This window comes from Chamaea fasciata, unplaced genomic scaffold, assembly GCF_029207755.1.
Source record: "Chamaea fasciata isolate MVZ Bird 193981 ecotype frontalis unplaced genomic scaffold, bChaFas1.0.hap1 SCAF_2, whole genome shotgun sequence".
NCBI lineage: Eukaryota > Metazoa > Chordata > Aves > Passeriformes > Sylviidae > Chamaea > Chamaea fasciata.
In genome coordinates, this window is record NW_027094087.1 from 78,219,761 (window position 1) to 78,235,949 (window position 16,189).

Here is a 16,189-nt window from a genome sequence, read left to right on the forward strand (position 1 = left end):
GGAAACCAGTTAGAACAAACACCATTATGCATGTAAATATTGCACAGTCAAAAACTAAATAGACTAAGTAGAATAAAAATAAGTAGCAAGAAGTTAAAGACTGTTTCTAAATCAGATCATGTTTATTGTAGTTTGGGTCATCTTTATACAGTTGATTGCAACAAAAATACCTAAAAGGAAGCAAAACCTTTTTGCTGTTTCAGGCTCGAGATGTAGCTGGTACACCCATCATAGCTAGGAACTAAAGTTCTGAAGTTATCATACTACTTAAATTCAAAGTTCATTCAATTCAAAGAAAGTGCTTCAAACAACTCCTATTATGTCCTTGATGGATGCTAATACCAGAACAGAAATAATAAAAACTTCTAAAAATTACCTTGTCTCTACCTGTCTGTTTAATCTAGAAGTACTAAGATCTCTAGCTAGGTTGCTCAGGTGCATTTAACTTTCTTTCCCTTTCCACACCTTAACATGATTGAAACTTCTGAAAATTTAGCCAAAATTTTCAGTGAATGTTTTAGTTAAAGCACCATTAACAATTTGCCACCAGTTCATTCCCCAAAACTAGTCTTCAAGTCATGTACTACTTATACCTAAACACTCAGCAAAGAGGAGAAAACAGGCTGATTTCCTTGCATCCCTCCCTGCATTTGAAACAAATGCAAACTGTGAAAACCAAAATAACAATACTGTGTGAAGTTGGTAATGAGCTGACAAAATTATAGTTAAGGATCTCTAAGCATAAACAATTTTTAAGATGAGATTCATTGTGGTCTTCACACTTCTGACACTGAGGCTGCTTAAACTATTTTTAGCTGTTTTTATTTAAGCTCTGAAAAGCGGAGAGTTTTAGTTACTCAGATCCTGAATTATTGACTGATTATCCCTGACAAATTTTGAACACAGCCTGCTCACAATGCTCATCCATTGACCTAAAAACATGCACCAGTAATTCAAACAGAACTGTTTGCTTACAGCGCCAGTTAATTTCAACCATTATGTTTGCAACTTAAACCACTGGTAAACAGGATGATTATTAATTAATTGATTGAATTATACTGAATATAAGTGGCCCTGAGATGGCTATTGGCTTGAACCAATCACTTTGTCATCACAACAATGAGATACAAATGACTATTCATACCTTAGTTTAATTACAAGAAGATTAATCAGGCTTAACCTGCATTGATTTCTGTAACTTTTAACTTTATGAACACTGGATGAGTCTGTTTGTCTCTTGTTAACAGAAAAACACTTTCAAAACAAAAAAAAACTCTCTAAAATAGAGAACTAATGGCTAATGGAAATGTTTAGGTTTTCTTCCTTTTTGTGGTTTGGATTCAATTATCTCTACAGTGGTATTATTAGTAGCATCTGGGGTTTTCAAAGTGTCATAGTGTATATAAATCTGAGCCATCCACTCATTTTGATTTATTTACATGCATTTTTTTTCTTATTTTATATAAAACTTGCAACAGAATATTTTTTATACAGAGCAGTACATATTAAGTTTGCAAACATCCCCCAAATCATGTGCATTACATCAAAAGATCTGGTTTTAGGGTAGTAACATCACAACCTTGCAGTTGTTTAGCACACATAAGCAGCTTAGACAACAGAATTTAATTAATTAATTTACATCTACCGAAGTGCTAAAATGCTAAAGTTCTTAGTTGTACAGAAATTGCAGATTTGGGGACATCTGACTTGAGAGCTGAAATTAAAAAACTTTTATCTCTTTTTCCTTAAATATTGCCTCAAAAAATCATTACTGATGCTCCATGGAAGCAGGTTTCTCATTTATTTAGCAGAAGTCTGTAGATACATTAACTGCAATGACAGATATTTCTACTTTGTCAGAAAATTTAAATATAACTGGAAGAAATAATGAAGTTGGATTTCCCAATCCAATGCCTTGAAGAGTTCAGTCATACACTAATCTCTGCACAAAAAAATAAAAAATAAAATAAAAGATAAAACCTTTTTTTCTCAGAATTCAGAATGTTATTTTAAGCAAGCCCAAACTATGTTAATGAGAAGGTTAAGATATGGTCTTGATTTTTTTTTTTTTGTGAAAGATGTGTAAGTAATACATCCATCAGTCTCCAGTGTTTGTGATAAACACAAAACTTGATTATCCAAAGAGTAAAAGAAAGTAAATACAAAGCAAGATCCAAAGAAAGAATAAAACTGTTCAGATGACAAAAATACTTGCCTCCTAGTAAGAACTGATGATGATGATAATGATGATGATGATGATGATGTATATTGCTCACTATCAATAATTTTCTAATGAGTACCTCAGGAGGAACATATAAATTTTCAAATCCTTAAAACATACACAAGGTAAGTTCAATAACACTTGATAGAAGCAAAAAAAAGTTGGCTTTCAAATTTTCAGCCCCAGGAATAGTTTTCTATTAAAAAAATTGTAAAGTATTCTGTGCTATTTTATAATTATTCCTACTTCTTGGCACATTCATGATCCCAGATAATTTATAAGATGATGAAAAGGAATTACTAGTGGGAGGAATTCATTATTAATTTATTGTGTGTCCTTACACAACCATATTTAGGTCTTCATCTTGTAATCATGCCTCTGCCTGCCTGATGGCAAGCATGGCTAGTCCTCAGGACTGATGCCACAAGTGTACTTCCATGTACAAGCTGACCAGACCTCTGATAAGACAAAACTTGCTCTGGACACAAGGGGAGACTTGCTAAATTTTGCTGTTGCAAAGCCCTCCCTACCATGCAAGTTTCTTCTAATGCCATAGAAAGAGATTCAATAGTTGCTGGAATCTTATTTTAGTTGGCTTTAATAATACAGTTTAAAATGCTGTTTGGAACCAAATATTACACATTTTATGTGTATTTGCTTTGATTACATAGAAGGAACTGTTCTGATTACACAGCAAGAAAAGTGAAAGAAGAAAATAGAGCAATGAAGTTTAAGAGTTCATTTATTTTATAGTTGCTGGTATACAGATTACAGTGGCAAATTTTTCAACTCATCAGAATTTCACATGAAGAGATACAAACCACTAATTAAGGTAGAGGAATCCAAGTCTCAGTTATATATAAACTACACTGATGAAAATTAGAGGAGCATCTGCCCAAGCTGTAATATTCACAATGCATAAAGCAGTAAGTGTGTGAACAACTAACCACTCTGTAAATATTGAAAGATTTTGGAATAATATATAATCTATGAACTACAGAGTTACAAGAAGGAGTGACTGGAAAAAGTTCTTACTTCACCACACTTCTGAACATACCAATTTGTTACAAGATTATTCCTCAAAACAAAACAAAGAAGAAATAAGGATTAAAACAAAAACAAATGTAAACACCTATTTACTTTCTATTCTAGCTAACAGACTGTTCTTTACGAATTACCAATAAGCTTCACACACACCATTTTAATCACAAAAGTTAAGTCTGCTGTTGTATGAAAAAATCTGCTGCAAAATTGGAAAGAAATCATATGAACCTTCACTTGGTTCATTGTAGAACATACTTTAAAAAAAGAGCATTGTCATGATCTAAGAATTAAGTATATGCAATGCTTTTAGATAAGTAGGTATATATAAGCCATAAAGTTAGTACTTATGATCACAGAAATCTGAAGAATCTCTCACAGAAAACTCTCTTTCACACTACAGAAAACACTAAAATAAAAGCATGGTAAATTTACTAAACTCCCTCCCAGCCATTGCTCTAGTTTTAAATGGTAAGTAAGGAAGTCTCTCTCTACTACTCAGGGAGTGCAAATGCTTATCAAAACCAAACAAGAAACACCTATAACACATTATTGCATTAAGCGAGACCCTGGTTTGAGCTCCCACCCCTAGGCTCATAATTCCACAAGAATCTTTACCAAAAAGAAACCTGCTGACCTTTTCTTAAGCCTGACATATCTGCTGTGTGCTGAGTGACTTTGAAATTCAGTAATAAAAATGCCTTGAGGCTCAAAAAGTCCCTTTTCATTAGGACATGAAATTCCACTTATATTCACCTGTAAAAAGAACCATTAAAATGCAGAGTAATCTTCCTTCCTCCCTTCCTCCCTTCCTCCCTTCCTCCCTTCCCTTCCCTTCCCTTCCCTTCCCTTCCCTTCCCTTCCCTTCCCTTCCCTTCCCTTCCCTTCCCTTCCCTTCCCTTCCCTTCCCTTCCCTTCCCTTCCCTTCCCTTCCCTTCCCTTCCCTTCCCTTCCCTTCCCTTCCCTTCCCTTCCCTTCCCTTCCCTTCCCTTCCCTTCTGTGGTTTTCCCCAAAAAACCACTGAAAACAATCTAACAACCTCAACTACATCCTTTCTGGAGCCAGGCCCCACAGTACTAAAGAAAGAGTAGCTACATTTAGTAACTTGGATACATCTTGGAATTTGCAAAATAAAGTAGAAAAGGCGGGTTTTGCAATGGAAATGATAGTAAATGATGGTGTTTATACATCTATATTTTAAAAATTAACTTCTCCAGAGAGAACAGGTTGCGCGCTTCTGTTTCATAAAGCTCAATTCTTCATACATGAAGCAAAATGCTTGATCTAATGTTTTTCTAAATGCTGAATTCAATCATTTATTTGTGCTGATTACTGCCGATCGGCTGTCCAGTCATGGTTCAATTTACAGTAGTTTTATAGCACAGTAACTCCAATGCCTTTCAAAAGTTCTGCACCTGGATAAGGGATTAGAATCAAGATCACAGATGTAATTAAATTGTTTAATTTAGATACATCCTAGGGATTATACTTTATATCCCAGAAAAAGGATATTCTTCACAGTCCTATTTCAGTCACCTTACTCTAGCTTGATTTATGAGAATCTGACTGAACATTCAATATCATGCTTATTAGCTTCTACTCACCACTACAAAATGGCAACCATAAAAACCAGGAATCTTAAAAACCTTGTAGGAACAAGGTTTCTGTAACTTTTTTTTCAACACAATCCATCTATCTAAATTTTATACAAAGCTTTTACCATTTAATCTTTCCAGTCTTATGCTAGATTTCCTTTGAATTACAATTTTTTTTTTTTTTTGGTTATGTATTCCTTTACCAAAATATAAGTTTAGGTAATGTTACCTATTGCTGAAAACAGCTATAGTTTATAACATAGAATCAGATCTTGGTAGTCCTGGACTCTACTCCTTCCCATCTCTAACTTAATGCAAATATATATTCCTAAATAAAAAGCAGCTAGGTTCTTCCTTGACACCAGGAAGGCATATGCTCCCTAATTTTCAGTCCCATAGAAAAATAAATTGGAATATCTACACTGGACCTCAGCAGGTTATCTTATTTATATAACTGAAATGATAGACTAAAACCCCTAAAGTACAGAAACGTTACTGTCTACAATGTAATGAAAGCATGTTGCTTTCATAGTAAAGGAATATAAAGAAATATTCCTTTACATAGTAAAAGGAATTTAAAGCTTTATTAATTTTCTCATCCTTTTCTACCATGGAATAGCAATATTCTTTCTATTTTCACACCTCTCAGTGTATGACAGAGCATAAGATTTGAGATATGAGTAATAATGATAATAAACAAACAACAACAACAACCCTTGAGAACAAAAGTGTGCCAGCTTCAAAGGGTTTCAGAAAAAGCTGATGGCACAGAGTACATGCCAGGAGTTCATCTTCCTGTCTGTCACTAACTCCAATACTTGCCTAAGGCAGAAAGGAGCTCACACGTGATCAAGACGGACCTCTGTTTACTCATTATGAAAAATGGGGATGCACAGTTGAGAATCTTCAAAACTATGCTTGGAGCCTAAATCAAAAGACTTCAGCAGAAAAATGCTCTGCAATAAACTTTTTGAGTGTTATCTCAATGTTGAAATGAATTACTTCCATTTGTAAGCTTCTGACTGGAAAACTCATCATTCAAAACAAATTTTAAGTTCTGGATTTTGTTTGATTCAAATCAGAGCCTGAAACAATAAAAACTTACGTCTGTTAATAGATTATATATTGTTTAAAGACAGGATTTTGTCTTTAAATACAGTATAGAAACCTGACCTCACCTATAACATTTCTATTGGTACATCACCAGGAATCAGAAACCACCTGTATTGCAATCTCTTTTAATACCTATAATAACCAGATAATTTAGTTCTACAATACATTTAATAGACACAATAAGGGATTTATCTTACAAGACTATATGTGGACTGAAACTGCCGGAACTTTAGAGATCCAGAAGATCACTCAAGCTTGAAGAGTTCATTTTCTAATGAAGAGTTAAATCGCCAATTCCTAAGTGAAGACATTCAAAAGCAATGAAAGATATTCTGAAATGACCCTGCTACAGCACTATCTGTACATTAAATGCCTACTATTCTATCACCCCTGTTTGAGATATTTGTAAAAATCAATAATCCCTAAAATTATGTTACCATTTTCAAGCTATTTTTTCCCATTTGCTCTCAAAGCCAACTCATTCATCACATTTAGAGCTACCAGTACCAGTTTTGAATAAAAATTTCATCCCACCCATTACTGTATTTCTTTTTAAAGCTTCCATTAGCAAGCAAGGGTTTATGTGAAAAACTGAATGCATGGGAAAGAAAGCATGAGACTGAGTCTAGAAAGTCATGTTTTCAAAAATATTTTTAAGCATGCTTAGAATATTTTGCATTAAATATAGCATATTTACACAGCTTCAGTTTTTGATTATCTTGCAGTCCTGTGAACAGGTTAACAATGAAGGAAAACAATTAATGATTTCTTATATAGACTTTTAAGACTGTGTTTATACTTCCAAAAGGGCTGTGGGTTAATCAATTTCATTTGAAGAAAAGTAATGAAAAACAAGCAACATCAGTTCAACACCTTGACAAATAGACAGCCTTGCACCCAGACAATGCAGGAGCAGTGGAGTTCAGTGAACTGCCAAGAAGAATTATTTCTGAGGACAATCTCATAGGAAAGCACAGACACCTGTTTTGGTCTGGTGAAACTTTGAGCAAGGCAGATCATCCAGTGCTGGAGCTTACTGGTGGGAGTTGATGTGACTTCTTAAGCTTTGGGAAATGAGTCATGTACACTCACAAGCACAGGTCTCCATTCCAGTTCCACTTCATTCCACAAGTAGGAGAACTAGAAACTACTTAGGGCACTGTGTATATTGGGAATTATATCTGAAATTATGGGCCACTCCCACATCTGCCAAAAAACATTAGCTGATCTACTGATGAATTTTCCAAAAATGCTTTCTTTGGAGAATTAAATTACCTTTGTAGATGCAGTAAAATCTAATCAGTGCATTTTCTGAACATGTTCCCTAGGTTTCTCTTTCTTATAAATATTAATGTACAAAATCAGGGGCCAAGACATTCCGAAATTCATACACTCTATGTATAAATTTAAAAGTCTTAATGTGGTATTAGCACAGAGAAACAGTAAACATCACACTTGGTTTTTAATACATTTAAATGTTGAATATTTTTCAGTAGAATACTCCCAAGAGATCTAATTAACCAAATGAAGATTCTTCAGATTAGCAAAGCAGCTAGATATGTAGATGAAAATACAGGCTAAGAAGTTTGAATTTGCACCAGTGACAAAAGCATGTGTTTTAATCTCTGTGCTTTGTAGATGCATGAGGTGAAGTGACATTTATTTTCTTCTTTTTATTGTGTAGCCCCAGGTTAGATAAGGTTATTTCACATGAAAACAAAATATCTGTCAATTCTCCCATTTGTGATTATATTAACATAAATTAAACTATTATAACTAAACAACCTGCAATGCAAGAGAGGATGATTCAAAATTGATTGATGTCTGGCACCAGATAGGCAAGATCTTGGCTTCATGGTTATTCAGAAATTAATGACAGTGATTTGTTCCTCAGGTAACAGGTAGAATAAAATAAAAATTAAATAAATTTGAAATATCATAATACTAACAGTATGAACCAAAGATGTTCAGTAAATGAAAATGGTTTCATCCACTCAGATTAGCAGACAAGTCTCCCACAGAAATCACTTTAGCAGTTTCATTCATTAATCAAAGTCTTAGAAAGGCTGTTTAAAACTACCACGGCATCTATCATTACAGCAAAAATATAAGTAAATACAAATATTGCTCTGTATTCTGATTGAGCTCCTCACTCAGAGGAGGTATCTTTAATGCTACCATTTCTACATGTTAGTCTCCCAAAGCACACTTCTGTTGATATTTTAGTATGCCCCTAAAGGAAGGACCATGAACAGAGAATTTTTCACAATGACAGAAAAAAAATTCCTCAGGGTACATACGATTGAAGCACTTTATGCATCCATAATAACTTCATTTTTTTCTAACATAAATCCCACTAAAAAAGAACAGTACTAACAGGCATTTTAAAAGAATTTAAAAATCAGGAATAATTTTTAAAGTTTGCCGACACATTGGTATGTGTGCATATATTGTGTATATCTATTTACCTAATTCATATGCATATATGTACAAGGTTAAATGTGGGCTTTTTATTAAAAAGGCATCATCACTAGTTTTTGCTGCCTGACTGTTTCAAAGATGGGAAGACAGTTATTTTTCACATGTAAGCGCAAAGCAAAACACTTCTTTATTCCAAGAAAAAGAGTTTTTCTTTTACTGCTCTACATAAAAAAATTTACATATAATTCTACTCCTCCATTGAATTGTATGAGAATGCTACAGATGGTTTGTCACATCTAGATTAGCTCATTTTTCACAATGCTCTTGTGACACTCTGTATCACTTACACAAGGTTTATTTGTCAAAATCCCATAGCACCTTTCTGACAACAGATGTTTTGAAATTCATCCTATTTTGCTTGGCAAAGACTTATTTTAATGGATTTGACAGTATGATTTCAGTGACGAATTCACTGGTCATTTAACTCAGTTTAGAAAAACTAAAACCACACTCTGATAAATGTTCATTTTGTAACTCTTATAATGCATTTTAAAGCAATCAGCCTTCTAAAATGTGGTTTGTTTGGGTTTTTTTACGAATGATTATTCACTCAAAACTATCCTGCATAAGATGTTTAAGTAATGACTTCAGCTTGATTGTTTCTTCAGATTCTCTCTTAAATAGAATGCAACTTTGAATCCACAGGTATTTCATGTATCACTTTGTGCATCAGGAACATCGATGGTGAAAGCTATGAGAGTATTTTTTCAGCAGGAATTCTTACAGATGAGCAGAAATTCTGAGACCTTAATGTAAACCAATGGATAAATATCACCATGTCTCATCGTGAAGGAAAATAAACTCAGGGGTCTGATACTGCAGATTTTACTGGTGAATAACCCTTGTTCTGATTATTCTTGCTGATATGGTCTGTGTCAGTGGCACTGGTTAACAGCAGAGTTATGTTCTAATTCAGATCTCTTATTCAAGAATGTGACAAAGTGCCTTATGAAAAATGAATGAATGAAAAAGGATGAATTCAAAGGTCTCTCTAAAGCCCTTTCTCACCTAAAAAAATGTTTGGCATCTCAGTGCTGCAAGGCAGACAAGTCTTCCTCAGATGGTAATATTGTCAAATACAGAGTTTTCCCCCCAAACAAGACTGCACAGGTGGTCAAGCACCATTGCTCAGTTAGCAAATCTCCCTAAACTTGTTTTCCTAAAGAGTATCACTTACGAAAAAATCCACCATCATGAACCAGATACTCTATTCTTTTAAAGCACATAGAGACTGCTAAAAACAACAACAACAACAACAACAACAAAAACCCATAAATTTTGCTGGCATTTTCCTGTTCATCTTCAGTGTATCTCTGTCCTATCTAAAAACGGCAAGATTTGGCTTGCATTAGGAGTTACAATAAATAATTTTACTGCAAGGAAGCCATGCAAAAATAAAATTGTGTGCATTTTGTTGATTTATGCTTTTTCAAATGTGAACCATGGAAAAGAAGGAGGAAGCATCAGGACAGTTCCCTGATTATGCTTAAAATGATCTTCCAACCCAACCTAAAGAGGAGCTGTAGTATACATACCAAACCACAACACATGGTGGCATTCCGTATAATGTAACAGAGGGTATTTTATAATTGACTGGAAGGTATTAGCCATGTTTCAAGTGATATTTAACATTTTCACTTTTCACAATGTAACCCTTTTGTTATAAAACTACTTGTTTCCTAAGGACACAGAGTAAGTCATTACCATTTCTGAATGCTGTTGCATACCACAAAATTAAAAACAAAAATTAGAGAAGTCACTGCAGCACCATTTTACTCCTTTTATTTCTTGGGTTCTAAAACTAAGTACTGAATAGAATGCAATCACCAAGGCACCAGGTTTTCTCCGTTGACTCCTGCTCATTTACCCTGAAGAAGAACTGCCTGCAAAACCTGCTGGTCTGCAAGGCAAGGCCCTGGCTGGGAAAGGGCAACAGGCAGGTGGACCTGCACCTGGGCACCCACAGGGATGCCGAGCTCTCCCACATCTGCCTCACTTCTCACTGTGCTGACTGGGAAATCACCGAGCAGTAGGAAGCGGGACCCCTTCACTACAGCCGGGCTGCACCTGCCAAAACCATTTTGGTGGCTCAGGGAAAGGGCTGGCGACCGACGGCCCCCGGACACCCAAAGCACAGTGCGCTCTTTGTCCTTCAGAGAGGAACACAAGCGAGACGGGAAGGCGCGGGGCGGCGAGCAGGGCACCCCCAGGGGCTTCCTGCCCTGACCCCGGCCAGACAGCCGGGCTGGCCCCGGGGGCCCCGACCGAAGGTCCGCAGGCTGCCGCTCTCCTCAGCCCGCGGAGCCCTTCGCCCGCCGCCGGAGAGCCGGGAGCCGCCGGCTGGCAGGACCCGGGGCGGCGCCCGGCCCGGGAAGTTTCTGGCCACAGGTTGCCCCCTCCCGCCCGCCCCCCGAGAGCCCGCGGGCGGGCCCGGCCACAGGGACGCACCTTGGCGCCGCAACCGCCGCTTCTTGAGCCCGAAGATGCGGACCTTGGAGAAGATGTCCACCAGGTTGCCATTGCAGAGCCCGCGGTTCTTGTTGGGGCTGTTCCGCCTCCTGCTGGCCGAGGGCCGGTCCCAGTGCTGCTCCCTCGCCTGCCGCTTCTGGCGGATCAAGCCGCTGGCGATGGCCGCTGCCATAGCTGCTCGCCGGCTCGCCCACGCCGGGCAGGGAGGAGGGAGGCGGCGAGGCGCTCAGCCCCGGCGGGAACCCATCCCCGGGGGCGCGGGCGAGCGGGAGCCTCCTCCGGCCCCAGGCGCGGCTGCGGAGGGGCACCCGCACCCTGCGGCCGGCGGGAGCTGCCGCCGCCGAGGGTCACCGCATGGGTGCCCCGCCGTCCCCCCGCCGTGTCCCGGCGCAGGGGCACCTGCTCGGGCGGGGGCTGCGGGCGGGCTGGCGGATCGGCGCGGAGCGGAGCGGAGCGAGCGGGACTCGGGGCAGAGCCGTGCCCGCTCGGCTCCGGTCGGGTCGGGTCGGTCGGGTCGGGTCCGCCAGGCAGCCTCGCCTCCCGGGGGCTGCCCCTCAGCCCCGAGCCGCCGCCGCCCGCTCGCCCGTCGCTGCCATCGCCACGGCCGGGGCGGCTACCGCCGCCTCTTCCCGGCTCCCGCCTGATGATTGCCAAGTGCTTCAGAAATCAGCATCTGGAGAGAGCAATCTTCTGCTCCGGGGAGAGCTGTAATCACAGCTCCTCGGTCCCACCCCGCTCCAGCCTCCCCTACACACGCACACACACACACGCACACACACACACAGAGGCACGCACCGCTGGAGCTTTTTTTGTCCTCCCCAAGGCGAGGGGCGGCGAGGGTGCAAGCAGTGGAGGAGGGGGAATGGGAAAAGGCAGAAGAAAACAGCACAGGGGGAGAGAGGCGGAGGGACGGGGTGATGCTGATGTGGTTTTCTGGTGGGAACCGGGAGGTTCCCGGTGGATCCGCCGCCAGCTGCCTCTGCCCCCCGTTAGGGTTTCCGGGTGGCTTCGTGCGGGGCTCCCTTCCCGGGGGAAGAAGGGCCCTGCGCGCTGCCGGAGGGGCGTATGGGCCTCCCCGTCCTCTTTCTCCCGCCCTGGCACACCGAGGATCCCTCGCACGCACCCTCTCTCCAGCTCCCCGGCAGCGGCTCCCTGCCGGCTGCCCCCGCCGCCCCCAGCGGTGACACCGGCCCCTGTCCCCGTCCCCAGGCCGGGAAGCCGGGGGGACAGGGCAGGCGGGCGAGGCGACACCGCGTTCCGCCAGGGACACCCTGCCCCGGGCAGCCCCTCCGCCGGCCAGCCCGCCCGCGGCTGGGCAGGAGCGCCCGCCCGCCCCTCCTCGGACCGCGGTCCAGGAACGCACCGAGCAGGAGGTGAAGTCTGGAGGGAGACAGGGCTCTGCCGCATGGGAAGGTTTTGGAGCCGTGAGGAAGAAGCACACCTACGGGGCGGAGGGGACCTTCAACCCAAATACCAAAGGGATGGGGCACCCACAAGCAGCCACAGCAGGTGGATTTACTGATCACCAGCACCGTGTAAAATTATAGGCTATGTCTTGGAGCACTTAAGGAAGCACCAGCCAAGCTCACTAGACACAGAATGCCTAAGAAGTATCTGCCCTGAGAAGTTCACAAGACACTGCAAATAGTAAAAACCATAAGACATCCCACTTCTTTCCTTCCATCTTTTCCTCCTGGCTCGTCTCCCTTTTCAAATAATGGCCCAAAGTTTTTCGGATTTACTTTCTGCAAGCCTAATGGTTAAACTTCCTGAAGTTGTAGCTAGCCAGAGGAAAGCAGAGGAAGGAAACAAGCAGCTACACAGAAAAATATGAAGTTAGCCTATAAAGAAAGGCAGATGCTCGCACAGGCAATTAGCATGTCATGCCTATTTTTATACTGTTTTCACACTACTCTAATTTCTTATTAGATGGTCTTGTGGATTTTTTTTTGTTTTGCTTTTTTGGTTTGTTTGGTTGGTTGGTTGGTTTTTTGTTTGTTTGTTTTTTTAAACAGGCTTGGAAGTGTAAATGTCCATCCAGAAAAATTCACTGCTTTGCAATACAGAACCTAGTATGTAAGAACAGGTTCTTGTTTCAGCAGAGGCTTCAGCTTCTTCGATATTGACCATTTCCCCCCTAAATCCTTTAATCTACAAAGTGCTATTTTTATACAGAGGGCAAAAGTGTATGGTGGGAACTCCAGTATACAGGGATTTTGTATTAATACTAGACCAACTAGGAACAGAACATGCACAATCGGATCTGGATAATACATTTTAATTCTATTTAAAAGTGTCTCTAAAGAGATTCAGCTAAGACTCATTGGATTTTCTATCTGGCAATTTTTACAGAGCAGCAATTTCCTTACAACGGTTACAATTGCCTTAACTAATGCAATTAGGGAGGTGGTTATTAAAAAAAAATTAAAATTCAGTGTAGTATTTTTGCATACTACTTGCTTTTTCCTTCCTTCTCAAAAGTGGACAAGACAAGGAGTGGCCTTTCTTAAGACCCCTCAAGAGGGAAGCGCTCCTCAGAGCCGCCCCGGTGGGCCTGCCCCTGCCAGGGACCGGTCCCGTCCCGGTCTGCTCCTGCCTGCAGCACCACGGACAGCGGAGCAGCGCCCGGCCGCACATGGCACCGAGACACCCCGTCGCCACCGCGGGGGACAGGGACACAGCCCAAAGTCAACTCGACTTGGCTGCTGGCTCCAAACAAAGGAATGAATGAGAGGGAGTAGAGTGGAATAGAGGCCAGCCACCCACTCTCTCTCATTTTCTCAGGAATGCAGAGGCATGATACATACATATAACCCTAACATTTGCATGAGAAACTCTCTACAAAAAGGTGTGGGTCTCGAGTTCCTCTTTATAGTACCCGACTATGCTATGCATTATATGCTATCTACTACTATTGTTCCTTTCTATATCTTCCTTCAGATAGTGGGCCTTTGCCAAAACACACTGACATTTCTCAACAACATGATGCTCAGGGTGATGGCAAAGAAAAGCAAGAGAGAGGGTGAAAATGGGTGGTATGCCTATAGACAAAGAGAAAATGTGTTTTCTACTCCAGAGATCATAAAAAAGAAAAAATAGCTTTGTACTCACATCTCAGAAATGCAGAGCGGTTGTTTACAGCTTGGGGTTTTACAAAGAAAACTCAAGAGAGCCATCTGGTGTCCTAACCTGTGATAAAATGTTGTGCAATTCTAGTCAAAGCGAAGGTTCTGCTAACAGATGGATTGTACAAGTATGAACATAGCAGTTACCTTAAAGACTAGGAACGGCATAAGGATATGCATTTAGGACAAATGGATGTATCTTAGTTATGACATTTGCTACATTAAAACAGAGTTTTATTTCTGATTAACAAAACTCTGGATATGAAAACAAATGATTAAAAGCCAAAGAGGGGGAGAAAAGATTTTCAGTGTTTTCTATTCTCCCATCTGTTCATTTCTAACTGGTAATTAATTATGTATTTCAGGAATTTTCTAAAAAAAATTTTATAGAATCTATAAAATTTATTTCTTGGATGAATTTTAGAGTAAAAATTCAATGTATATAAAATGTGTATAAAATACTTGCTTTATTATATGTTAGGGTATGAAACATTATTAATCCCATTTTTTTTTCTTGTTCCTGGGAACAAACAATGTTCCATTCAGCTAATTTAACATGTAAATTTCAATGTGACCTTTTCAGGCCTCAAAGTTCAGTATTAAAATATACACCGTTGGTATTTGTGTATGTGCAAGAACTAGAGATAAATAAAATGCTTTTATAAGGAATTTCACTAGGAAAAATGCTATTCAATGCTTCATAGTCTATCCTAACCTAGATCCATAAACTATGAAATTTATAGAACTTAAAATGTCATCTTTACACATTATGGGCTGTGGGTCTTTTCCTTTTCCTTTTTTTTTTTTTTAACTTATTATATATTTTGCAATAACTTGGATAATATTACAAGCTACAGCGTAATATTTGTTCAATGCAGTCACGGAAACTGTACAGAGATCTTCCTTTCATAAACCATTTCAATATAAACAAAAATATCTTTCTACAGGTATGTAGGCATGTGCACACACTCCACACATATTTTCTCCTCCCAAAAACCATTATTGATATCAAAACTGAACCAAAATAAATTAAATAAAGGCCAAAGATCTTTGACATAAATTTTCATATATGCCAAAATATATCAAGCATATTTATTCTGCAAGTGTGAAATATCAGACTATTACATTACTACTAGATATGTTTAAGTTTCATGAGCTGTGGTGAAGTTTTTATTGCACTTGCTTGCAAAGAGCAGGGCACACAAAGCTCACTTGTCCAATTAAATACACTAGAAGATGATGAGCTAAAGTCAGCTTACATTCTAGAAGTCATTAATAAAGTATAGTGACTTTAGATGCTCTTTCAGACTCTGCAGAGTTGAAGATTGTTTTGTGTCTTTGAAAATATTTGGGTTTTTTTCCCTCTGGAAGATCTTGTGTTCTATAGTAATAAAGGTATTAGCCCCATCCTATACCAGTCAAAATAGAAAGGATGGTCTAGGGGTAAAAGTACCAACTTAGACCTAAAAATTAAAAGGTATAATGGCATAAAAGTACATCTAGACCACAGGGAAAATTTATTATTTCAAGAAGAGATATTTCAGGAGTGGAAAAATTACTTGTTTCTAAATTGTGCTGGATTTTTTTAATCAGCCATGAGGTGCTTCTGATCAGACTGCAGTCTGATTGCCAAAGTACTGTTTCCAGCTGAAGTTGTGATTCTGATTTGCTGCTTCTGATTAAAAAAATATTGAAAGTTGCTGGTAGTTTTGGTGGACCATAATTAAAATGTCTACATCAAATGTACATACTAAGACACCTTCACTCCCCCAAATACCATAAATAAATGTGATGCAGTCCTACAAATAAGATTATTAATGTAACTGCAAACTGATATCTTCCCAAGGCACACAGAGTGCACGTATGGGGAGGATGGGTGTCGGTAAGCAACAGTAACATTCAATTTTTGATTTATTTTTCTTGGGGGATAAAGATGGAGCATGAGAAATAATGACTTGAACAAGGTGAAACATACAATCTATGGCTTATTATATAGGTTGGTGAGTGTTTAATTGAACAAAACTGAATAAGCTAGAAAAATGTTTGACAATTTAAAAGACCACATTTTTCATGAGCAGACCAGTATGAACATACTAAAATATAGATAAGAGCTCCCTTTTCCGATAGTTTATATGCATTCCACA

The 16,189-nt window shown here is 39.6% G+C and overlaps 1 protein-coding gene across 3 annotated transcripts in view; it reads right to left on the minus strand.

Annotated features, from left to right (window-relative positions):
* The window catches only part of FGF14 (fibroblast growth factor 14), a 385,249-nt gene that overhangs the window by 116,475 nt on the left and 252,585 nt on the right, over positions 1 to 16,189 (minus strand). Inside the window, exons 1-2 of one of the 3 annotated variants that reach the window (XM_066176418.1) lie at positions 10,914 to 11,092; positions 10,287 to 10,303 (exon numbers count right to left, since the gene is read on the minus strand). The exons of 1 other annotated variant lie outside the window; for it this stretch is intronic. In XM_066176418.1, the coding sequence (XP_066032515.1) occupies positions 10,287 to 10,303; positions 10,914 to 11,092 (196 nt within the window). Of the gene's footprint in view, positions 1 to 10,286; positions 10,304 to 10,899; positions 11,093 to 16,189 lie in introns of those variants that run through there. One more of the 3 variants, XM_066176417.1, reaches the window with a different exon arrangement.